The sequence below is a fragment of the Brachycentrus maculatus genome, unplaced genomic scaffold (genome assembly GCF_059751285.1).
Source record: "Brachycentrus maculatus isolate JH-2025_06_01 unplaced genomic scaffold, ASM5975128v1 h1tg000839l, whole genome shotgun sequence".
NCBI classification, from domain to species: Eukaryota; Metazoa; Arthropoda; class Insecta; order Trichoptera; family Brachycentridae; genus Brachycentrus; species Brachycentrus maculatus.
This window is the reverse complement of record NW_028281566.1, coordinates 39,307-66,769: the sequence shown is the minus strand read 5'-3', so window position 1 is coordinate 66,769 and position 27,463 is coordinate 39,307. Positions and strand designations below refer to the sequence as shown.

The 27,463-nt window shown below is 37.9% G+C and overlaps 1 protein-coding gene across 2 annotated transcripts in view; it reads left to right on the top strand.

Annotated features, from left to right (window-relative positions):
• The window catches only part of LOC148300080 (uncharacterized), a 76,512-nt gene extending 50,223 nt beyond the window's left edge, over positions 1–26,289 (top strand). For both annotated transcript variants that reach the window (XM_088275298.1, XM_088275299.1), the window contains exons 3-9: positions 11,149–11,212; positions 16,329–16,456; positions 17,908–18,126; positions 18,633–18,766; positions 21,129–21,323; positions 22,584–22,670; positions 23,735–26,289. In XM_088275298.1, the coding sequence (XP_088131424.1) occupies positions 11,167–11,212; positions 16,329–16,456; positions 17,908–18,126; positions 18,633–18,766; positions 21,129–21,323; positions 22,584–22,670; positions 23,735–26,201 (3,276 nt within the window). In that variant the 5' untranslated portion in view covers positions 11,149–11,166 and the 3' untranslated portion in view covers positions 26,202–26,289. The remainder of the gene's footprint in view (positions 1–11,148; positions 11,213–16,328; positions 16,457–17,907; positions 18,127–18,632; positions 18,767–21,128; positions 21,324–22,583; positions 22,671–23,734) is intronic.
• The last annotated feature ends 1,174 nt before the right edge of the window (positions 26,290–27,463 follow it).

The following is a 27,463-nucleotide window of genomic DNA, read 5'->3' as shown; positions in this document are numbered from 1 at the left end:
TAAAACCTGAATGTTTTTTCTCCATTTGAATTTTTTTTAGTATATTTTAAAAAATAATTAAACAATACCCTTTCTTGGAGGAAGATGACCAAGACATCATGGGTTGTAAGGAAGTCCAACGAAAAGGTGTTGCAGGACGTAAAAGAAAGAAGAGAGCTTTTAAATCATATTTTGAAGAGGAAGGCCAAGCTAATAGGGCACTCAATTAGAAATAGCACCTTTCTTAGCAACATCTTCGAAGGAAGAATCTTGGGAAAACGAACAAGAGGCCGCCCAAGAACTTCATACTTCCAGGATTTGAAGCGGCTCATGGACGTCTCCTCCTATTCGCAGCTCAAGAGGATGGCGACTGACAGAGACAAGTGGCTGACACTACAAGGCGCTGCCTTTAGAAGATGATGGTGACCCTTTCTTCAAAATGCAAAAACAACACTTTCTGCCCTGTGGCGGGTAAATATTAAGTTAAAATATGCCGCTTTAGCTGGGATGTAGTATATTTTCTGGCCATTCCGAAACGTTGCACAGCTGAAAATTTACGATTTTTTATATATGACGTTGTTAAAAGAAGTGAGCGATATATACATGTATATATAATTTGATTGTTAGCTAAATTGCGTTATTGGAAGAGCAACATACACGTATGTGTTTGGGTAATTAAAATTCAGTTAGGCGTAAAAGCGTTCTAGTTTCGCTTTCGACGGACATGCGCAGAATCGGCGAGCCACTCTATTTATTCTGATCTCGTATTGCGCACGTACAGGGTGGAGTTACGCGTCGTGAGCTACTACCGGGTGGGGCAGAAGACGAGTTCAAATTATGAAGACTGAAGAAGAAGAAGACTCTGATGTAGACTTTGAACAGAGCGTTTAGCATTTTGTGCAAACGTATCGAATTGCAAGACAACATTGTTTCTATACCGTGCAGTGCCCTAGGCATCATCGGGTGCGAACATGTGTGTGTGTGTGTGTGTGTGTGTGTGTGTGTGTATTGTGTATTTAGTATTTATATATATATATATATATATATATATATATATATATATATATATATATATATATATATATATATATAAATATTTATATATATATATATATATATATATATATATATATATATACATATATATATATATATATATATATATATATATATATATATATATATATATATATATATATATATATATATATATATATATATATATATATATATATATATATATATATATTTATATATATATATAAACATATATATATATATATATATATATATATATATATATATATATATATATATATATATATATATATATATATAAATACTCAGTCTGCCTCCGTAGTGTAATGGTCAGCATGATCGGCTTCCGTAGTGGAGGTCCCGGGTTCGATTCTCAGGGGGGTTGAAATAAATATAAGAGATTTTTTATATTCATTCAATATTACCCAGGGCTGGTACCTGAAGCGGAGGGCTGATCACCCTTCTTTCATGTGTTATCGATCAAGATAACACTGCGTTTATATGGTGCAGTGCCCTATACACCATCGGGTGCGGATGAGGGTTTGAAGAAGAAAATATATATATAGGGTGTTTTCTAGAGGTATACAAATTTCCTACAGTAAATTGATAGTGGCACGCGCCGTGTGGCATGTTGCGCCGTCTTGTTGAAACCACAGCTCTGTCACATCAATACCATTCGACTGAGGTACGAAGAAGTCAGTAATCATGGTTCTGTAGCGCTCTCCATTGACCATAACATTCTGGCCGGCATCGTCTTTAAAAATATATGGGCCAATGATTCCACCTGCCCACAAAGCACACCAAACAGTGACTATGAACGGATGTAAGGGCGTCTCGACAAAGGCTTCTGGGTTTTCTCCACTTCAAATTCGGCAATTCTGCAATTCTGCTTATTGACATAGCCATTCAACCAAAAATGTGCCTCATCGGTGAATAAAAATTTGCATTGAAAAAGAAGATTCAGCTGAATATTGTTTTCGGCCCATTCACCGAACCTACGACGCGCAAAATGGTCATTCAGTCTATTCATGGTGAAATGACAAAACGTTCTGACTACAAATAATATAACCCCCTATCCGCATCCCAATGGTGCATAGGGCACTGTGTCGTATAAACGCAGTGTTACCTTGATCATTAACACATGAAGGAAAGGTGATCAGCCGTCCGCTTCAGGTACCAGTCCAGGGTAATATTAAATAAATATTACAGTGAAAAAAAAAGTTATATTTATTTGACCCCCCTGGGAATTGAACCCGGGACCTCCAGAACGGTAGCCGAGCGTGCTGGCCATTACACTACGGAGGTGGACAAATTGACAGTCTGTAGAAACAATGTCGCAAGTTTAAAAACCAAAACAACAAAAAAACACGTTATTTTAATTTAATTTTAATCGTCACTTAATTTATGAAAGGTAATAAGACTATTACCGCATATCCGTGTATACAGGGTCGTCCGACTTGTTTTTCTTTTAGTTTTTTTTTTTTAATATATACGGAACACAATATGTCTGCAAAAAAACGAGGTCGAAGATATAGCAATATTTAAATTATTACCATAATTAATTTTGCATACCATTTAATACGTTTTCATGGGCGTATACTTTTTTTCGAACCACACTGTATCGCTTATATGATGAAAATAGTTTAAATTAAATACAAATTATGTCCTAATACAGATGAAAAAAAATAGGGAATTTCATTAATTGATTCGGCAGTCATTTTGTGGTAAAATCTATCCATTTTTAATTTAAGTTTTACTTACAGCATTTCGAGTGTGTCCAAATACTTGTTCACAAATCTGGATTATCTCTAATTAAAGGAGTTAGTTTTCACTTTATTTTCATCTCACCAATAGATGTCTCTAGTGAAGTTCTATTGATTCAAGAACAATGTTTCTAAATTGGTTCATATATATATATATATAGAACTTCCAAGAATTTGAGTTATGTGGTTGTCAATAATGGGTAGAATTGGTGAATGTTACACGTGTTTAAAGTGATCACTTAAACCAGCCTATGACGGTCGTCAGTCCCGTAAATACCTACATAGAATTACATGTTCTTCTTTATCTTTGATAAGATGTCAAAAAATAATATAAGTTTTACTTGGTAAATACCAATATTTCTTAAAATCTATTGTGACACGTGTTTCGATGCATTCCGCATCATTTACAATTGATGCGGAATGCATCGAAACACGTGTCACAATAGATTTTAAGAAAACGTGGTATTTACTAAGTAAAACTTATCTAATTTTTTGACATCTCATCAAAGATGAAGAAGAATATGTAAGTCTGGGCATTTACGGGGCTGACGATCGTCATAGGCTGGTTTATAAAATGAATTTGGCAGTCTGGGTGTTTACAGGGATTATAACTGTAATGGGCAGGTTTAAGTGATGACTTTATACACGTGTAACCATCGCGTAACCAAGCCCATGACGATCGTAAGCCCGGTAAATGCCCAGACTTACATATTCTTCTTCATCTATGTTAAAATGTCAACATAGATGTCAGTTCTACGTATTAACCCTCATCACTTGAGACGCGCCGCTACAGCGCCACATAAAATATTAATTCCACTCGTAAGGCGCCCCAGCGGCGCCACGAACGATAGTCGTACATTTTATTGTTTTTAAAATCCAAGGGTGCACGGACAGGTTCCTTCATGTTTACTTGTTTCTTCATATATCGCTCACTCCTTTCAAGAACGCCATAAATCAAAAAACTTGATTTTTCAGGAGAACGTTTTTAAAGTTTAAAAATATAACACAAAGTATTGAAACTAAAATATCAAGCCACTTATTGAACTTTTTACTGTGCAACAGATCTTTTTAGGTAAAAAACCTGAAGGTTTTTTCTCCATTTCAAAAATATTTAGTATATTTAAAAAAATAATTAAACAATACCTTTTCTTCAAAATGCAAAAAACAACACTTTCTGCCCTGTAGCGGGTAAATATTAAGTTAAAAATATACCTCTTTTGCTGGGATATAGTGCATTTTCTGGGCATTCCGAAAACACGCACAACTGAAAATTGACGATTTTTGATTTATGACATTCCGCTCACTCCTTTCAAGAACGTCATAAATCAAAAATCGTCAATTTTCAGCTGTGCACGTTTTCGGAACGCCCAGAAAATTTACTATATCTCAGCAAAAGCGGCATATTTTTAACTTAATATTTACCCGCTACAGGGCAGAAAGTGTTGTTTTTTCATTTAGAAGAAAATGTATTGTTTAATTATTTTTTTCAATACACTAAATATTTTTCAAATGGAGAAAAAAACTTCAGATTTTACCTAAAAAGATCTGTTGCACAGTAAAAAGTTCAGTAAGTGGCTTGATATATATTTTTAATACATTGTATTATATTTTTAAACTTTAAAAACGTTCTCCTGAAAAATCAAGTATTTTGATTTATGACGTTCTTGAAAGGAGTGAGCGATTCTTGAAAGGAGTGAGCGATATGATTTTTTCTTCTCGAGTGATAAGGGTTAATTGAACAGGCCAAATATATGGTTTTATTTTTATATTCTTTTTTGAAGTGAAACTGATTGTCTACTCAAATAATAGGTCTGAAATCACAATACTTATATTTTTTTTTTATCAAAACGCTTTCACTATTGTAGATCAAGTACATTGCCATAGTCCACCTTCCGTGTAGGCCAAACCAGCACGTACTACCCATTACTTAGGTTACAAAATCGCCTGGCCGCGTTTAGAGTCTTAAGCCTTTGTAGATGTGTGCAACAGCGAATTAGTGTGTAATTTCTAATACCAGCTTTAAATGCCAAATAATCAAATGCCGCGGTCGCCGGTATTCGTACAAGACGAATTCGGAAGCCGGACGAATAGCGGTGTGCGAATGTGGAGACATTTTTTTGGTGTATTCTTTTCTCAGCATTTGTTTTCGAGTCGGATTCATCCCATCAGAGAGGTCACATGTCTGCTCACGCCGGATTTATTTTTTAAAGAATGTATTCATTCGTTCAAACCCTTATCCGCACTCCAATGGTGCGTAGGGCACTGCATCTTATAAACGCAGTTATATCTTGATCGTTAACACATGGAGGAAAGGTGATCAGCCCTGCGCTTCAGGTACCAGTCCAGGGTAATGTGGAGTAAATATAAGAGTGAAAGAACGAATGAGTACATTCTTTAAAAAAATCCATCATAAAAAAAAAAAAATATATATATATATATATATATATATATATATATATATATATATATATATATATATATATATAATGCCGGATTTTTTTAAAGAATGTACTCATTCGTTCAAACCCTTATCCGCACCTCAATGGTGCATAGGGCACTGCATTATATAAACGCAGTTATATCTTGACCTTTACATATCACCAGTATTTAGTAATATAATAGTTTTAATACTAAATTGTAATTTTTCGTATCTGAAGTGAAATCAGCCGGCTTAATTTTTTGATACAGCTGGAGATTTGTCACGAATGAGCGCGTAATATAAGTGAAATTTCATTCTCTTTGTTGCCTAAATAATAATGTAGTAAACCGTGTTGCTTTTTCTTGTTGCACTTAGCCTTTGTACCGTAAGCATATTATTTTTCTTTTTTTACTATCAAAATCTTATACAAGGTTTCTTGTATATTCTTTGTTTTCTAATCGTGTTTGAATGACGTCGACTCTAAAACAACGATTGAGAAATGACGTGTCTTGATAAGTGTTTATTTGTGAAAATATGTCATTAAATTTTACTCTAAAATAGGAACCTTTTTCTAACGTTAAATACTACAATACAGTGAATACGCGCGGAGCAGGTTACTCGTGAAACTATGCAATAAATTAGAGTACAATATTATCTGTGTTCCTATGTCTTATAACTATTGTAGAAACAGAGTTATAATCATTTAAAGTCCTCCAATTTCACTCTAAAATAGGGACCATTTTCTAACGTTAAATACTACAATACAGTGAATACGCGCGGAGCAGGTTACTCGTGAAACTATGCAATAAATTAGAGTACAATATTATCTGTGTTCCTATGTCTTATAACTATTGTAGAAACAGAGTTATAATCATTTAAAGTCCTCCAATTTCACTCTAAAATAGGGACCTTTTTCTAACGTTAAATACTACAATACAGTGAATACGCGCGGAGCAGGTTACTCGTGAAACTATGCAATAAATTAGAGTACAATATTATCTGTGTTCCTATGTCTTATAACTATTGTAGAAACAGAATTATATTCATTTAAAGAATCTGAATCTTGAATCTGGGACCTCCAGTACGGTAGCCGAGCGTGCTGACCATTACACTACAGAGGCGGACAAAAATAGTATTATGACAAAACAAAAAGAGTAGTGTGGCTGTCAATCATGGGTAGAATTGGTGAATGTTACACGTGTGTAAAGTGATCGCTGAACCAAGCCCAAGACAGGTCGTAAGCCCTGTAAATACCCAGACCTCCATATTCTCTTTCATCCATGTTAAAATGTAAAAAATACGGCATTTTATTGTTTTGTTGGATACGTGTCGGGTTGTGATCCCGTGGTTAGTGTCGCGGACTATCAAGTCAGAGTTTCTCGGTTGGAGCCCACTCTACCACAATTTGATACCCATTTCTAATAATGAGCCGCTTAGGCTCACAGAAATAGTGTGCAACTGAAGTATTTTTGTAAATAACGAAATCAATTTTTTTTAAATAAAAATATACCTACTCATGCGTACATAGATATGCAGGTATGTAGTTATTAGAGTACCTACCTGCGATTCGTTCTTGGCACAAATTCGACGCATTGTTTGATGCATGTGAACCTATTATACACACACTTATCTAAGCGCATATTGTCTATGAATTTTTCCTCTGAACAATCAAATTATTCCTTAAAGATTTTTACTGATACATATCGCTCACTCCTTTCAACAACGTCATATATCAAAAATCGTCAATTTTCATGTGCGCATGTTTTCGCAACGCCCAGAAAATGTACTATATCTCAGCAAAAGCGGCGTATTTTAAACTTAATATTTACCCGCTACAGGGCAGAAAGTGTTGTTTTCAAACTTTGAAGAAAGGGTATTGTTTAATTCTTTTTTTTATATACTAAATATTTTTCAAATGGATAAAACACATTCAGGTTTTACCTAAAAAGATCTGCTGCACAGTAAAAAGTTCAATAAATGGCTTGATATTTATTTTTAATACATTTTATTGTATTTTTAATCATTAATGAATCACTAGAACTTCACTAGAGACATCTATTGGTGAGATGAAAAGAAGCTTTTTATTGAGCAGAAACTCTTTTATTAGTATGTGAGGTCCGAATTCTGGATTATAAACACACGTCGCTCACTCCTTTCAACAACGTCATAAATAAAATAAAAACTTGATTTTTCAGGAGATCGTTTTCGTAAAGTTTAAGAATATAATAAGTGTATTAAAAATAAATACCAATTCACTTATTGAACTTTTTACCGTGCAACAGATTTGTTTAGGTAAAACCTGAAGACCTGAAAACCCTTCTTTCTCCATTTGAAAAATATTTAGTATATTTAAAAAACAATAAAACTATACATTTTCTTCAAATGCAAAAACAACACTTTCTGCCCTACAGGGCAGAAAGTGTTGTTTAAATATGACTTAATATTTACCCGCTACAGCGGGTAAATATTAAGTCAAAAATATGCCGCTTTTGCTGGGATGTAGTACATTTTATGGGCATTCCGAAAACATGCACAATTGAAAATTTACGATTTTTGATTTATGACGTTATTGAAAGGAGTGAGCGATATATCTAACAGCTCATATCGCTCACTCCTTTCAAGAACGTCATAAATAAAAAAAAACTTAATTTTTCAGGAGAACATTTTTAAGGTTTAAAATTATAATACAATGTATTAAATAAATATCAAGCCACTTATCGAACTTCTTACTGCGGAGCAGAACTTTTTAGGTAAAACCTGAAGGTTTTTTTTCCATTTGAAAAATATTTAGTATATTTCAAAAAATAATTAAAAAATACCTTTTCTTCAACATGCAAAAACAACACTTTCCTGTAGCGGGTAAATATTAAGTCAAAAATATGCCTCTTTTGCTGGGATATAGTTCATTTTCTGGGCATTTCGAAAACATGCACAACTGAAAGTTGACGACTTTTGATTTATGACGTTGTTGAAAGAAGTGAGCGATATATCTAACGGCTCATATATTGAAGGCCCTATTCTGCAATTGCAGTATGATGTTTGTATCAACACTCTCCGTTCACACCTATATGGGTAAGGAGAGCAGAATTATAATAAAAATTATGCTTTGATTTGCATAATAGGCCCTTTTCGGCCGAAAGTAACAGTCTACAGTAGCTGTCAATACGCAGTTAGGAAATCTACACGGGAGACTATTCTCCAACTATATGGACTGTTTAAGAAGAACGATAAATTTATAAGGCGAATGCAATTGGATGAGGCGAACTGGGGCGAATATATTTTTTTCATTTTTATATTTTTTTTGGACATCTCATCAAAGATAAAGAAGATGAAGAATATGGAAGTCTGGGCATTTACGGGGCTGACGACCGTCATAGGCTGGTTTAAGTGATCACTTTACACACGTGTAAATATATTGTAGATATTTATATATTGATGCTAATTACATATCAACATATAGCTACGAATCTGTTGCGTATGTTTTCTGTTTCATGTGTTTACTGTTTTTTTTTGCTGTTGCCTTATAGCACTCATTTTTACTTTATTGCTCTTCTCAACTAATACATCTTATAACTGTTTATATTATTTTATTTTTATTATTTTTACTTTAGCTCTTAATTAAGTCTGCCTATTAATCTTCTTTCTTAATTCGTCCGCCTCCGTAGTGTAATGGTCAGCGCGCTCGGCTACCGTTCTGGAGGTCCCGGGTTCGATTCCCAAGGGGGGTAAAATAAATATTAGTGATTTTTTCACTGTAATATTTATTCAAAATTACCATGCACTGGTACCTGAAGCGGAGGGCTGATCACCTTTCCTTCATGTATAAACGATCAGGATAACACTGCGTTTATATGACACAGTGCCCTATGCACCATTTGGGTGCGGATAAGGGTTTTATATTTATATTTATATTAATCTTCTTAACTTCTGCTATATTTTATTCTTGCTGTTTACTTTTGACTCATTTAACATTTCGCTCACTCCTTTCAAGAACGTCATAAATCAAAAAACTTAAATTTTTCAGGAGAACGTTTTTAAAGTTTATTAATATAATACAATGTATCAAAAAATAAATATCAAGCCACTTATTGACCTTATTACTGTGCAATAGATCTTTTTAGGTAAAACCTGAAGGTTTTTTCTCCATTTGAGAAATTTTTAGTATATTTAAATACATAATTGAAAAATACCTTTTCTTCAAAATGCAAAAACAACAATTTCTGCCCTGTAGCGGATAAATATTAAGTTAAAAATATGCCTCTTTTGCTGGAATATAGTACTTTTTCTGGGCATTCCGAAAACATGCACAACTGAAATTTGACGATTTTTGATTTATGACGTTCTTGAAAGGAGTGAGCGATTTGTTAAATTTTGTAATCGGAATGTTACAATAACCTGTCTTATTTGTTATTCATTATTGTAAATGTATTTATGTTCATGTTCTGTTAAATTTCTAAATAAATCAAATAAAATTAAATTAAAATAAACTTTTGTAACCATATTAAATAACTTTTTTTTTAAGTACGACACGGGTTTTGCCGGACACGTAGAAAAATGTGTTAACGAATGATCGCTGAAGAATAGGCCCCCAAAGTATTACTGAAATGGAAATTATGCTAATATGAAGACTAGCATTATCTTTTATGCGTTGGGTTATTTTTTTCACTTTTTTCTCTTCTAGACATTATTTAAGTAAACAAACCATTATTTCATTATCTACTCAATTAATTTATATATAGTTTTTTTTATGTACATTATTCTTGGCATCTCAACAAAGATGAAGAAGAATAAGGAAGTCTGGGCATTTCGACTGTCCAAACTCAAAACACAGTAAGGGACATTTTTTGTAGTACGTTTTTTTTGCATTTTTGGACTAAGTAGATTCTACTTAGTCCAAAAAATGCAAAAAAATGTCCCTTACTGTGTTTTAAGTTTGGACAGCCGATTTACAGGGCTTAGTGATCACTTTACACACGCGTAAACATTCACCAATAGATCAATATCAGACGGGAGGAATATCTAATTTAACATACTCAACCTATAAAGGATTGTATTAGACTCGTGAAGTGTTTATAACAGCCGATATAATCAATATTTTCATTCGTCATTTTCTTGTGGAAAATTCGCCTTCGTAAATATGCCGTTTTCGTAAGTTGGTAATGAATGACGTCATAGAAACGATGGACTTATTTTAATATTGGTAACATTGCTAAATTATTGGCGGCTCTATTTTTTTAATGTCTATGGTCCACCCTGTAAATACCCAGACTTCCATATGCACTGTCTCGTGTGATTTATCGATATATATAGGAGTTCGAAAAATTTGAGTAGTATGGTTGTCAATCAAGGGTAGAATGGTGAACGTTGCGCGTGTTCAAAGTGATCACTTAATCAGCCTATGACTGGTCATAAGCCCTGTAAATACCCAGACTTTCATATTCTTCTTCATCAATGTTGAAACCGCTCACTCCTTTCAACAACGTCATATATCAAAAAACTTGATTTTTCAAGAGATCGTTTTTAAAGTTTAAAATTATAATAAAATGTATTAAAAATAAATATCAAGCCACTTATTGAACATTTTACTGTGCAACAGATCTTTTTAGGTAAAACCTGAAGGTTTTTTCTCCATTTGAAAAATATTTAAAAAAGTGTATTTAAAAAAATAATTAAACAATACCTTTTCTTCAAAATGCAAAAACAACACTTTATGCCCTGTGGCGGGTAAATATTAAGTTAAAAATGTGCCGATTTTGCTGGGATATAGTACATTTTATGGGCATTCCGAAAACAGGGACAACTGAAAATTGACGATTTTTGATATTTGACGTTGTTGAAAGGAGTGAGCGATATGTCAAAAAAGTGTAAAAATAACTCCAGATTTGTGAACAAGTATTTGGACACACTCGAAACGTTAAAACCTAATATGTTTTTTTTACATTTTTTCAGAGGTGACACCCCTTCAGCATGAAAAGAGCAAAGGACCGATGGACGAGTGGTCACCTTGCAGTTGGTGAGTAACTAAATATACCTAACTAACCGTCACGCCGCTCCCCGCAGGGGTAGGCAGAGATAACAGAACTCCCCACACCAATCTGTCTTTGCAAACAATATATTCTAATATTCTTCAGAGATTTTTTAAAAATATATTATTTTTTTAAATTTCAAACCTTGAGGTGAAGTGTGCAGACCTCTATTGTTCATATATACCCGCCGATTATTCCGACTCCTGACCTGACCACTTTAAAGTATTGGCATACTTGACCATGTAAAATTTTCCTTGGTCTTCCTTTGTTACCATTTCCAACTACTACATTTCCCTCATTAATTTGTTGGTTACACCAGTCTTTCTTCACTCATTCGATCCACATGTCCAAACCATCTCAACACACCGTTCTTAGTTTGATGGATAATGCTTATCTCAGCCTTGCACCCTTTCCTTATATCACCATTGGAATATCTAACACACATGGTTTTGCCGCACTGAGAGATCGCAATCCGACTAAATTCAGTCTACTTACATCCTTCTTTTGCCAACTCCATGCTTCAATTCCATACATTAGGGCCTCCGTGGTGTATTGCAAGTATAGCTTTCGCTGTAAGGTTTTTATTTGCTGTTACAGAGTTCAGTGCAACATTCACTCTCCATCCCTAGAAAACATACTTCCCAATAGAGGAAATTATCTAATTACTAAAAGCATCCCGCCGCTTCTCCGCAGGGATAAGCAGAGAAAATAAAACGCCATACGCCATACCACTCTGTCTTTGCAATCATTCTTAGCCTCTTCCACATTTATGCATCTCCTCATACATACCCGCCGATTATTTAGACTATAGGAAATCGTGATCCTGTTCCTAAATTTCTTCATTTTCTTGTATTTTACACCAGATCTATATTCTTATATATATATATACTATATCTCTTTAAAAAACCAGTATATTTAGATACTTACGAGACACATCGCTCACTCCTTTCAACAACGTCATTTATCAAAAATCGTCAATTTTCAGTTGTGCATGTTTTCGGAGTGCCCAGAAAATGAACTATATCCCAGCAAAAGCGGCATATTTTTAACTTAATATTTATCCGCTACAGGGCAGAAAGTGTTGTTTTTGCATTTTGAAGAATAGGTATTGTTTAATTATTTTTTTTAAACATACTAAATATTTTTCAAATGGAGAAAAAACATTCAGGTTTTACCTGAAAAGATCTGTTGCACAGTGAAAAGTTCAATAAGTGGCTTGATATTTATTTTTAATACATTATATTATATTTTTAAAATTTAAAAACGATCTGAAAAATCAAGTTTTTTGATATATGACGTTGTTGAAAGGAGTGAGCGATATGTGGAGGTCCTCACCAAAAGTTACATTTCCAATATTGCACACAAAAAGTCCTTTAAATGCAAATCTGTTCTGTTGACTGTATTCTATCGAAATCCTAATTAAAGTCGCGACAAAACGTGACCAATCCTGTGTTAAACCAATATGACATCATTGAATCGCACCAAAACGTAACAATTTTACAAGCCAGTATAGTTAGTAGAATGAAGTTATGGAAGGTGTTATCTGAGTATGGAGTAAGCAGTAAACTCATCCAAGGCATTGCATCCTTGTACGAGGATAGCACTGCATGCATTAGGGTAAATGGCTCTTTTTCATCCTGGTTTGACATCTCTAAAGGTGTAAAACAGGGATGTGTAATGTCGCCTTGGCTGTTTAATCTATACATGGATAACTGCATGAAAGAGCTGAAAGGTTTAAATATTGGAGCAAGAATGAATAATTTGACCGTTTGTTGCCTTTTATATGCTGACGACGCTGTTCTTCTTGCCGATAGCAAAGAAGACCTGCAAACGTTGGTGACAAAAGTGTTTAATGTGTGCAAGGAAAGTGATTTATCGATGAATGTTAGCAAATCCAAAATCATGGTTTTTGAAAGAGATGAATGTAGATCTGAGTGTGAGATATTGGTAAATGGGGAGATTTTGGAACAGGTAGATGATTTCATATATTTGGGTAGTATGTTTTCTAGGGATGGAAAGATTGATAAAGACATAAAAAGGAGAGTGAATGCTGGGAACAGAGTGAATGGTGCACTAAAATCAGTTTTAGCAAATAAAAATCTATCAGCGGAAGCTAAACTGGCAGTACACAATGGAGTTCTGGTTCAAACCCTTATGTATGGAAGCGAAGTGTATGGAGTTGGCAAAAGAAGGATGAAAGCAGACTGAATGCAGTCGAAATGCGATCGCTCAGACGAATGTGTGGCAAAACGATGTTTGATAGATGTTCGAATGATGAAATAAGGAAAGAATGTAAGGCTGAGATAAGCATTACCGATAAAATTAAGAAAGGTGTGTTGAGATGGTTTGGACATGTGGAGCGTATGAGTGAAGAAAGAACGGTTAAACAAATTTATGAGGCGAATGTAGTTGGAAAAATAAGCAGAGGACGACCGAGGAAAACTTGGCACAATCAGGTATGTCAAATACTTGAAAGCGGCCGGGTCAGGAGTCGTAATAATCGTCGGGCATGTATGAGGAGATGCATGAATGTAGAAGAGGCAAAGAATGTTTGCAAAGACAGAGTGGTGTGGCGTTCGATTCTCTCTGCCTACCCCTGCGAGAAATCGGCGTGATGGTTAGTTAGTTAGTTAGTTAGAATTCCTGATTACTTAAAATCATTTATAATGGAATGCAACGTTTTGGTGAGGACCTACACATATGTACCTATAGTATACTTTAAATATGTAATATAGGTGCAAGTACATTATGTACTTTAAAGCTGATAACCTTACAAAAGTCCTTGATTACAAATTTATTCAAAAGCTGTTTCCATTGGTTCATTTTGTTACATTACATTACTTAGTTTCTCTTGACGGTAATCCACGATTTATATATGTAAATCCTGATACAACGATATTTATTTTATTTTCTTATAACTATTGTAGAAACAGAATTATAATCATTTAAAGTCCTCCAATTTCACTCTAAAATAGGGACCTTTTTCTAACGTTAAATACTACAATACAGTGAATACGCGCGGAGCAGGTTACTCGTGAAACTGTGCAATAAATTAGAGTACAATATTATCTGTGTTCCTATGTCTTATAACTATTGTAGAAACAGAATTATAATCATTTAAAGTCCTCCAATTTCACTCTAAAATAGGGACATTCTGCGACATTTGTTTTACGAGGTTGTAGTACTTGTTCCTTGAATCCTGGGTCATTATCCTCGCGAAGGTAACAGGATTTTCCGGGATTCTATTCCGTGTTTATTCAATCGGAATGCTGTATGTGTGGGCGTTTGTAAACCTCTTTTTACAGGACTTTTAAATGACTGGTCATTCTAAATGACGCAACATATGTTAGCGAGGACTCTAAATAGCAAAATATGGGAAATATGTAATCATGTCTAACAAATTAATAATAATAATACAACCCTTATCCGCACCCCAATGGTGCATAGGGCACTGCGTCATATAAACGCAGAGTTATCTTGATCGTTAACACATGAAGGAAAGGTGATCAGCCCTCCGCTTCAGGTACCAGTCCAGGGTAATATTGAATAAATATTACAGTGAAAAAATCACTTATATTTATTCGACCCACCCTGGGAATCGAAACCGGGACCTCCAGAACGGTAGCCGAGCGTGCTGACCATTACACTACGGAGGCGGACAACAACTAACAAATTAACTTACTTTTATTTTGTTTTTGACATCTCATCAAAGATGAAGAAGAATATGGAAGTCTGGGCATTTACGGGGCTGACGACCGTCATAGGCTGGTTTCAGTGATCAGTTTACGCACGTGTAACATTCACCAATTATTATTAAACCATATCCGCTCCCTAGGTGGAGCATATGGAGTCCACAAACTGTCTCCAGGCTTTTCTGTCGGCTGCCAGCTCCCTTGCATCCTCCCAAGTCAGACCGCGTCTCGAAGTTCTGACGAGAGCTGCCGACAATTCACCAATTCTACCCATTATTGACGACCACGCTACTCAAACTTTTGGAAGTTCTTTTTATACGAACCAATTTTGAAACATTGTTCTTGAATCGCTAGAACTTCACTAGAGACATCTATGCCCAGACTTCTATATTCTTCTTCGTCTTTGATGAGATGTCAAAAAATAATATGAAAAATGACTCCTGTAATTGGAGATAATCCAGATTTGTGAACCAGTTGTTGGACACACTCAAAATGTTGTAAAAAAACTTACCATCACGCCGGGGTAACTTCTGCAGGGGTAGGCAGAGAGAATAGAAACCCCTAACTACAACTCGACGAACGATAAATATAGGAACTCTATATAATTTTTTTAAATATTTTTGGCAGATATTTTGTGGCACATTTTATAAACTGTATAAAATAAAACAACTTTGTTTTAACCGCTTTTTATTGGTACAGTTTTTCCAACTGGTTTCGACAAGAACCTTGTCATCATCAGGGTTTATGTACTAATTCCAAAACATTGAAATACTCGTAGTTAGGTTATAGTTAAGGGTCTTTTTCCAATCGGTTTCGACAAGAACCTTGTCATCATCAGGGTTTATGTACTAATTCCAAAACATTGAAATACTCGTAGTTAGGTTATAGTTAAGGGTCTTTTTCCAATCGGTTTCGACAAGAACCTTGTCATCATCAGGGTTTATGTACTAATTCCAAAACATTGAAATACTCGTAGTTAGGTTATAGTTAAGGGTCTTTTTCCAATCGGTTTCGACAAGAACCTTGTCATCATCAGGGTTTATGTACTAATTCTAAAACATCGAAATTCTCATAGTTAAATAATAAATATCAAGCCACTTACTGAACTTTTTTCCGTACAACAGATGTTTTTAAGTAAAACCTGAAGGTTTTTTCTCCATTTGTAAAATTTAGTATATTTAAAAAAAATAATTAAGCAAAACCTTTTCTTCAAAATGCAAAAACAACACTTTCTGTTCTGTGGCGGGTAATATTAAGTTAAAAATATGCCTCTTTTGCTGGGATATAGTACATTTCTGGGCATTCCGAAAACACGCACAACAAAAATTGATGATTTTTGATTTATGACGTTGTTGAAAGGAGTGAGCGATATGCCAATGACGCGCCTGTAATCGCCTGTCGCGCTTTCTAGGAATGATGTTCCTGTGCTGCCTGGTGTTGCCCCATGCATTTGGAGCAAAAGCCACTTCCCTCTTCCGGACGACCACTACCACGACCACAACCACCACCACAACCGCAGACCCCACAGAAGTCGATGAGGTTTGTACACCGCAATATCATTTTATACGATTTTTTTCTTATATACGGGACCTACTCGAGTCACCACAGTCTCTATATTCTGGTATTATTATTGAAAGGTGTCCCACCGCATTCCCAGACCTGATACAGAAGCATCTAGGCTTCCTGACAGACCTTCTCTATAATAATAAGCGAGGTACATTGAGAGCTGTCCCACCGCATTCCCAGACCTGATACAGAAGCATCTAGGCTTCCTGACAGACCTTCTCTATAATAATAAGCGAGGTACATTGAGAGCTGTCCCACCGCATTCCCAGACCTGATACAGAAGCATCTAGGCTTCCTGACAGACCTTCTCTATAGTAATAAGCGAGGTACATTGAGAGCTGTCCCACCGCATTCCCAGACCCACCGCATACCAGTCCAGGGTAATATTGAATAAATATGACAGTGAAAAAAATCACTAATATTTATTTTACCCCCCTTGGGAATCGAACCCGGGACCTCCAGAACGGTAGCCGAGCTTGCTGACCACTACACTACGGAGGCGGACAAAGTAATTATTCTAACAATTATTGTTAGTATACAAGGACATTTTGTAAATATTTGATCAGTCAGTGTTTGATAATGTCCTAAGAAGACGAAACGCGTCACGTATTAACATATACATAAATAAATGTAGAATTCAATCCAACTAACCTTGTTTTATTTTGGATATATTACCCAACAGTCCCATATTTATTGTTAATTCTTGGGACTATCAAACCTTCGTTGTGGGTAAATCGTGTATCATGGTTGTGTACTAGAAGATTTTGACATTTTTGTCTAGTTTGTTGTTCAACGATGTTACTCATCCACAATATTCCCCGTACCGGAAGTAACTATATGTTTTAACTACTACTACCATCACGCCGTTTCCCCACAGGGGTAGGCAGAGAGGATGGAACGCCGCACTGTTCTGTCCTGACATACACCCCTCGCCTCCTTCACATCCATACATCTAGTCATACATGCCCTCCGACTACGCAGACTTTTGACACCGCCAGATTTTAGGCTCTGATTGATCTGATCGTGCCAAGTCTTTTTCGGTCGTCCTCGTTCTGTTTTCCCTCTCGCATTCGCCACATATATTTTTTTTGTCATTCTCTCGTTATCCATTCGCTCCACATGTCCATACCACCGTAAAGAACTCTTCATAATCTTTTCAATTATTCCTCGTTCAGCCTTACATTCCTCTCTGATAACACTGATTTTGATTTTATTTGATTGAGTCGTACACTGATTTTCCACACATTCGTCTGAGGGAGCGCATTTCAACAGCCTTCACTCTGCTTTCATTCTTCCTCTGCCAGTTCCATGTTTCGCCTTCCATACATTAGTGTCGGTACCAGCACGCCGTTGTGAACCGCTAGCTTGGCTTCATTGTGTTTTAATTTTTCCATATTTTTTAAAAATAGAGTAATCTTTTCCAGGTGACAGATGTGGACGCTGCAAATGTGACCCTGCCCACCAACTACACCGGGATTCCGCAGAAGGACTACATCTACGATCCCAATCTCCCGCGGGAACTAAACGGGTACAACCTCTCCTCCTACCCCTTCCTGGAGACGGTGCCGCCATTGGACCAGATCACCTTCAAGTGCGACGGCCTCCACGACGGCTTCTACGCCAGCATCGAGTACAAGTGCCAGGTAATTCGAATCATTTCAATTCAAAGCTTCTTTTCATCCCACCAATAGATGTCTCTAGTGATGTTCTAGTGATTCAAGAACAATGTTTCATAATTGGTTCATATATCGCTCACTCCTTTCAACAACGTCATATATCAAAAAACTTGATTTTTCAGGAGAAGTGGTCATATAATAATATAATAAAACCCTTATCCGCACCCCAGTGGTGCATAGGGCACTGCGTCATATAAACGGAGTTTTATCTTGATCGTTTTACACATGAATGAAAGGTGATCAGCCCTCCGCTTCAGGTACCAGTCTTGGGTAATATTGAATAAATATCACAGTGAAAAAATCACTTATATTCATTTTACCCCCCTTGGGAATCGAACCCGGGACCTCCGGAACGGTAGCCGAGCGTGCTGACCGTTACACTACGGAGGCGGTGGTTATATACTAATATTTTTAACATTTTTGTAAACAAAATAAAAAAGTAAATTGTTTGAATGTATTTTGGTCTGTTGCAGGTTTATCACCAGTGCCTGTACGGGACCCGCTATGACTTCCTCTGCGCCAACTACACAGCGTTCGATCAGAGCACTTTCATCTGCCACTTTGTGTCGGAAATCGATTGTGTCAACTCCCAGAAGCACTGGGGAAGGTATTGCCAGACAATTTTCTCTCTATATTATTTCGAGAAATAAAAATACTTTGTGTTTTGATCCACTCACATTTTTATCAACCAACTAGTTTCGGCAACAACCTGTTGCCCTCTTCAGGGTTTCATTTATTATTAAATATATATATAAAAAGAAACAGTGTACAAGTTGTCGAGTTTCAAAAGGGTAGAGGTGGGGGTAATGGTGTTTTAAGGAGGGGTAAGAGTAAGGAAGGGGATAACTCTGTTTAGGTTGGGTTTGATTTTATGGGAAAAATTTTAAAAATGGGACTTTGACTTACGTTTATTTGGTTATTAATTATATTTAATTTTTGTTTAACCGCTTTTTAATTTTTTTTTATTAAATTTAATATTAATGAACTTCGGTATCACTTAATGTTTTAGATATTTATTTAAAAAATATATATTTAGACACACCAATCTGTATTTCACTGTCTGTTTCTTTTACATTTTTGCTTTGCTGGCCGTACTCGCCAATATTATGTTTTGAATATTGAAAGCATTAACTTTGTGAATCATATTGATATATTATTTCGAGAAATAAAAATACTTTGTGTTCTGATCCACTCACATTTTTACTATTGTAATATAGTTATAATAAAAATGTGAGTGGATCAGGACACAAAGTATTTTTATTTCTCGAAATAATATATCAATATGATCCACAAAGTTAATGCTTTCAATATTCAAAACATAATTTTCTCTCTCTCCATAGCCGCATTACCCGCATGATTACATCATATTGAAAGCTGTCCCACCGCATGTCCAGATCTGATACAGAAGCATCTAGGCTTCCTGACAGATCTGCTCTCGCTAACCGATTTTTTAAAAACTAAGTTGCGATATTTATTTAAAATGTGAAACAATATAAAATTGTATCCCGATTTTACTGTGAATTTACATTTAACCGCATCCACGCGGCTCGAATAACCACATGTGTTTTCATAAAACATGCCCCATACGCGGCTGACATAACCGTATGTGTTTTTACTTTGCTCCAAGTTTCGAACCTCAGTTCAACTTGGAGGGATTTTTTCATGGTGTGGAACTTTGGATAGAATAATACGTCAATCCTTGGCCTTATGACATCTGTTGAAATATCTGACTAATAATTTGTAACATCACAAGGATAGATAAAAGAACAGATCCCTGATTTTTCTTGCGGTCGGTAATTAGTCCGCGCCATAATCATGCCCTATATCTGTTTCACTATCGACGCTACGCATCGCCAGTGGGTAAGAGTGACACAAGATGCTTGCTTTGATTTATTTATGTTACGATCTTATTTGTTTATATTACGATATATTTCAAGAATAATGTGACACATGTGTATTATAGAGTACCAAAAAGGCACAATGAATCCCATTGAACGTTTTTGTTTAGGAAAATAAATCGTTTGTTAACTAAATACATGATAAAAGTAATCATTTAAAAAACGGCAAAATACCGCCGCCCACGGGCGTCTCTTAGGAACAAAGTTAACGCGGTTAAAAGGTTAAAAGGTTAAAAGCTTTCAATATACCTGTCACTGCCAATCTAAATAAATACAAGATTGTAAGTCCATCACCAAATTTTCTAGAAGTTCCCCGGTGTAGGCAGTGAAAGGGATTAGTGTTTAGTTTAATTAGTCAGCTAGGTCCGATTCCGATCGACATTGGCCGGTACACAGACGCCCACAACCCCGACCAGCACAGCAGACAGACACGGAACAGTGCAAAGACAAGCCGCTAATCATCAGTCAACAGGATGAATAATTTTATATACCTTGTTTTATAGATCATGGTCCAGCACTTTGTTCTTTCCGAGAAAGGACACTTTCCATTCCTCGCCATAACACATCATTCTTCAGCAATTCCTTCTCTGTCCAAGCGGCCAGACTATGGAATGAATTACCTCTCCGCGTAAACAAATGCACCTTCTCTAATCACTTTTAAGAAACGTTGGAGACATTACGTCTGTGTGATATGGCACCTTACAAGGGCCCAGAGCAGCTGTATGCTCAGCAATCAGAATAGATAACAATTATGGATTAGACACTGGATGTTTCACCATAAATAAGGATGGGTATCTCAGAATCTGCGTTGCCAATGCCAAAAATCTAAGTCAAATTCCCCAAATTGAGAAGTCTCGATTCCCCACAAATTATGACCTAATGTATACCCACACACAGGTCATGACCTGATCCCATAAAGGCATGCCTTTATGGGATCTTTTTTTTGTATTTACACATTTTTTTATACTTGCATTTATATTATGTTGTGAAATGCAAAGAATTTAAAATAAATTAAAAAAAACGTGATGTGTAAAATTTACGAGCACCTTCATTTCAATTCTGTGTGTGCAGGAACGACGCGCTGTACAAGGCCACCACGACGTCCACGGCAGCGCCGCCCTCCACCACCACCACCCCCGCCCCGCCCCCGCGCCCCCGCCCGGGAAGCCGCAGGAGGCCCGCCCGCAGGCGCAGGCCGCAGTACGACTACTACGACGAGGACTTCCTGCCGGAATCCCGGGATGAAGATTATTACGAGGAAGACAGGTAACCAGCTGTCTGTATAAGGTCGCATGGTCAACCAGGACCTTGACAGGACACTACAGACTGAGGAAACACATGACAAAAATCTCACTTCACGACGCCCCAGTATGCAGATTTTGTATGGAGGATGACGAAACGCCAATCCACATTCTCTACAATTGTGACGCACTCGCTCGCAAACGAAGTCACATCCTCGGAGGACCTCTACTGGACTCCGAGTAGGTGAAGCTCCTACCGCCAAGACAGGTCGTGAGTTACATGACTCATGTAGGTCTTGGCAGTGAGCTGTAATACAGAGGGAGGTCACAATGGACCTAATAGTTTGGGAAGAAGGAGGTCCCAGGATCGATGTCCGGGCGGAGGCAAAATAGATAAAAGTGAAGCGTGGAGTTGGGAAAAGACGGATGAACGTAGATTGAATGCTGGCGAAATGTGTATATATCCTTCGTAATGCCGTTTAATGTCATACTTTTTCAAGATAGAAACAGAATCATTGCATATCAGGCGTGGTCCATCTGTCTTAAAAACTTCTCAGTTCTTCTGTTACTCTTCTCTTCTTTAGTCCGACGTCTTTACTACTTGACGCCATTATGGGTCTTGAAATTGCCAGGATAGTGAAATACTCCCATATGTGGGATATGACACGCACTACGCACGATAGAATGTTCTTTTGGTGGTTTTGTGTACACTAGAGGAAAAAATGCGTGATTTGCTCCGCGGCCTGCGGATTGGCCACCCTTGGTCTAATGTATGGAAGTGAAGCATGGAGTTGGTAAAAGGATAAAAGTAGACTGGATGCAGTCGGAATGCCATCTCTCAGTGCGGCAAAACCATGTATGGTAGATGTTCCAATGCTGATATAAGGAAACAATGTGAGGCTGAGATAAGCTTATTCGATAAATTAATTTAAAAAGGTGTATGGAGATGGTTTGGGTATGTGAATCGAATGAGTGAAGAAAGAACGGTAAAACAAATTTACGAGGTAAATGCGGTTGGTAATAGGAGCAGAGGAAGACCGAGGAAAACTCGGCATGATCAAGTATTTCAAATCCTTCAGCATGATCAGGTTGTGAGTCAGGATAATCGGCGGGTATGTATGAGGAGATGCGTGAATGTGGGAGAGGCGAAGATTGCAAAGACAGAGTGGTTTGGTGTTGTATTCTCTCTGCGTACCCCTATGGGAAAGCAGCGCGATGGTTAGCTGACGTTAGTTGTTATGTGTATGGAGAAAAATAAATAAATTTAAAAAAAAATCATTTGCAGAGCGTACAGTGAGGGTCGCAGGAGGAGGAAGAGGCCACGTCCAGCACAGCGGAGGCCGGCCTACGATGACGACTATGAAGATGACAGGTCAGTCTTTATCCATCTGGTATGGTATATCAAAAAATAAGAGCGCGCTGCCGCCGTGAGCAATCTTTAGTGTTGCGTGTGTCACTATTATGTTCAACAGGTGGCGCTGCCATTGAGATAAAAAGAACTGTTTTAAAACTTGTTGTATCGAGAAATTTGAAAGAGCTATCGAATAAGTAAGACCTATCCTTATGTTTTGAAATTCTTCTCACCCAATGGTGCATAGGGCACTACGTCGTGTTATCTTGATCTTTACTTACATGAAGGCAAGGTGATCACTCCCGTACTTCAGGGACTCTAGGTACTCCAGGGTAAATTTAAATACATATGAAAGATCGTTCAAATTTATTATGCCTGGGAATCGAACCCAGGGCCTCCAGCACGGTAGCTAAACACGCTAACCATTAACGAAGATATACTATATAAATTCTCATTTGATACTACATAGTGTCAGTCAAAACCTTCTTCTTCTTCCTGGCTACATTGCAACTTATCGTCTTTGTAGACTGTTGGGGTCAGCTCTCCTCGTCCTCAGGCTGTAGGTCCTTCTGTCCTGGACAACGTCACCTAGGCCATGCCTTCGAATCATGTTATCTTTCTGCAGCATCCATGAATTCTTTGGTCTTCCTCTAGATGTCTTTCGAGGAAGATCCATGGCGATCGCCTGGTTTACAATATGCTCCGGTTCTCTGCGTCCTATGTGCCCATACCATCTCAATTGCCTTTCCTCTACCTTACTATTGATGCCTGTTACAGCCAGGCTTCCACGAATGCGTGAACTTTTTATCTTGTCTCCAAGGGACACTCCAGCTAACCACCTAAGCATTCGCATTTCAGCAGTTTCTAGTTGCCTAGAGTAGGTGTTATACATCGTCCAGCATTCGGAGCCATAGAGGAGTGCGGGTCTGTCAATGGATCTTTGTCAGACGGGAGAAATTTCTTTTGCCTGATTTACGACATGCGTTCTCTGCGTCTGCTCTATATGTCAATCAAAACATTATAAAATATATTTTTAAATTAGGCTTGTTAGTTGCCGTCTTTACAATGTCGGTTCTCGATTCCAGGTACGAACGCAGACCGGAGGGTCGAACCAGAGTAGAGGAAGAAGACTACGAGGACAGGCGGAGCTACGAGCGCCCGCGCAAGGGCAACCGCAGACCGAGCGAAGACAGGGACAGGACAGACTCTAGAAAACCGGCCGACAGCGAGGAGGAGCTCCCCAGGCCCCAGGACAAGAGGAAACCGTCCAGGGACGACAAGAGGCCTTACGAAGAGGACAGAAGAGATTCTGAAGCTCCCAGGAGGCCGTTGAGAGATGATAAACCGCCACCTAGAGCAGCCGATGATCCGAAGGAACTGACCAAGGATGATAAACCCATCACTAACAGGGACAAGCTCTTCAGAGACACTGGAAGAGAGAGGCCTCACAGGATGGATGAGAGGAGTAAGAATGAAGACAGAAGGAATGATGATAGACCAAGAAATGATGATAGGCCAAGAAATGATGATAGACCAAGGAACGATGACAGGTCAAGAAATGATGATAGGTCGAGAAATGATGACAGATCAAGAAATGATGATAGGCCAAGGAATGACGATAGGTCAAGAAATGATGAAAGGTCAAGAAATGATGATAGACCAAGGAATGATGATAGGCCAAGGAACGATGATAGACTAAGAAATGAGGATAGGCCAAGGAATGATAGACCCAGTAGGAACGATGACAAAGAAGAAAGCAGAAATTTCGATGATTCCAGAAAGCCCATTGAGCCGACTGCCGGAGGCGCCTACGTGAAGCCCAGTGGACCTTCCCTCTTCAGCAAGCCGAGGCTGCCACCCAAGATAGCGAGGCCGGTGCCTATCAGCGAAAAAAACAAGTTTAAATATGTCACGGTTGCTCCTACCACCACCGCCGGGTCGTTGGATGACTATTATTACGACGATTATGAAGAGGATCCCAAGACCACTTCTTCCTCGTTCAAAACCGCATCGAGGTCTAGACCAGAACCGGTGGAAAGAGAGAAGTTCAAGCCTAAGTCGGATAGGAACAGGTCAAATTTTGACCAAGACGCACCAAAACGACCTCTCTCCGGTGCGTCGGGGAACAACAGGCAGAGGAGACCAGAAGCGGATAAGAGACCGACAGATTTAGAAGATGAATACGAAGAAGTTGAAGATGTCAGGCCGAGGAGGCCGACTTCCGCGAGACCCCGCGACGAGGAAAGATATTCTTCGAGGAAGAGACCGGTCAAATTAGAAGATGATTATTACTATGACTATGAGGATTCCAGACCTAAAACTGATGGCAGGAAGGATGAAAATAAACACAGTATCAATACGAGAGCTAAAGAAGATGTGCCCAGCAGTGAGGAATTTGTAGAAAGGGAGATTTCTACTAAAGGTAAAGAAATAACTTCGACAGAGGCAGTGACAACGGCGAAAAGCGGAAAGGGACAAGGCTACGTAAGGGTGGTGAAGAGACCTTTTCTACCTTCTCGCGGAGGTAGTCCATACTTGCCGAGAGGTCTGCAGCCACTAGGAGGAAAAAACGGAGATAAGACCACAACCGTGACGACTAGCACCACTACATCCACAACGCAAAAGCCGCAACAGCCGGACTACAGTTATGAAAGTGATTACGACGCCAAAGCCACAAATGACAGGGATCCAGCCGAAAATTACTCAGCGGAGTACGGCCAGAGCGGAGAGCAGTACGAAGTCAATGAGCAACCAAAAGTCGACAAATATTCTAGCGGCGAGCGAAATTTTGATAAGCAAATTAGCTACACGCAAAGCAAGCAGAAAGCGGAGCCTACCACGGAAACGATCGCGGTCAAAAATGACCCCCCGACAACAGAGAAGCCTCTGATCAAAGAAATCACGACGCAGACCCCTGCGTTCAACTTCAGAGGCAGCATACAATACGACACCGTAACAAAAGATCAAGAATTCAACCAGGTTAACAAACCAGACAAATTCCTAGAGAAAGAAGCCACGTTCAGACCGTCACCGCAAATATCCGACCCGTACAAACCGACAAACAAACCATACACGCCTCGAATACCGGAAAACATCTCCATTAAACAAAATTTGGCGGATTCGATCGAGAATGATTACGATGTCACCTTGAACGACGCGTTGAATCCGACGCTGCCGAACCTGACTCCTGTTCGTAGCTACCCGAGTCCGTTTGCAGAAACGCCCGACAGAGATTACACATTCGCTAGGTTCAGAAACAACAATAATAACTATCAAGATGTCGGATCGCAAGCCAATTACCAGCTCAGAAATCAAAACAATGCCAAGTACTCCCCGCGGAGATATCAAGCTCCTTACAAGTCCATTCCCGTAGCCGATAGTTCGTTTGCTGCCTCGGAACATTCCGGAGGCATCAGCGTCAGGACCCCGCAGTCCTTCTACATCCAGCATCCCGGCTACCCGGGCGCCTACAGCCCGGAAGAGACCAACTCCGGGCTGAGACAGAGTCAAGTCGGCTATCGGCACGCCAGCCTGGGAGATTATTATGTTTAGTGATACTCGTAGAAGTAAGAATGTGTATATGTAATATTTAACTGTATTTTATACTGCCAAAAAAATATATAAAAAAGAAAATCATACAATATTACCAGAGTTTTTCATTTAAATATGCATTTATTTATTTCATTGTTTGAATGAAGTTTGATGAAGATTTTTATTTAAAAAAAAAATACTAACTAACTTGCTAATCGTCACGCTGCTTCCGCAGGAGTAGGCAGAGAGAATAGAATGCCACACCAATCTGCCTTTGCAAAAATCTTCTAAGATTTTTTAAAATATCATTTATTTTCTTCATTCTAAATGTTGAGGTAAAATGTGCAAGGTACGGCATATGCATTATACAACATATCGCTCACTCCTTTCAAGAACGTCATAAATCAAAAAACTTGATTTTTCAGGAGAATGTTTTTAAAGTTTAAAAATATAATACAATGTATTAAAAATAAATATCAAGACACTTATACTTAACTTTTTACTGTGCAACAGATCTTTTTAGGTAAAACCTGAAGGTTTTTTCTCCATTTAAAAAATATTTAGTCTATTTAAAAAAATTATCAAACAATACCTTTTCTTGAAAATGCAAAAACAACACTTTCTGCCCTGTAGCGGGTAAATATTAAGTTAAAAATATGCCTCTTTTGCTGGGATATAGTACATTTTCTGGGCATTCCGAAAACATGCACAACTGAAAATTGACGATTTTTGATTTATGACGTTCTTGAAAGGAGTGAGCGATATGACAAATGCGAATAGATGCTATCCAAGCCGGCACAAAATGTGTGCCAAATGCGTGTGGTCACTTTCCAAGTTGGCACAGACTGTGTGCCAAATATGTGTGAACTTTCCAAGCTGGCACAGAATGCGTGCCAAATAATTTTGGACACCATTCAAGTGGCACAGACTGCCAAATGCGTGTAGGCACTCCAAGCCAGTGCAGACTGTGTGCGAAATGCGTGCAGGCACTCTCCAAGCTGGCACAGACTGTGTGCCAAATGTATATGAACACTATTCAAGGTGGCACAACTGTGTGCCAAATGCAAGTGTACACTATCCAACCGGCGCAGACTGTGTGCCAAATGCGTGCAAGCACTCTCCAAACTGCCACAGACTGTGTGCCAGATGTATATGAACACTATTCAAGGTGGCATTGACTGTGTGCCAAATGCAAGTGTACACTATCCAACCGGCGCAGACTGTGTGCCAAATGCATGTTGTAACTACCCAAGCCGGCACAGACTGTGCCAATTGCAAATGTC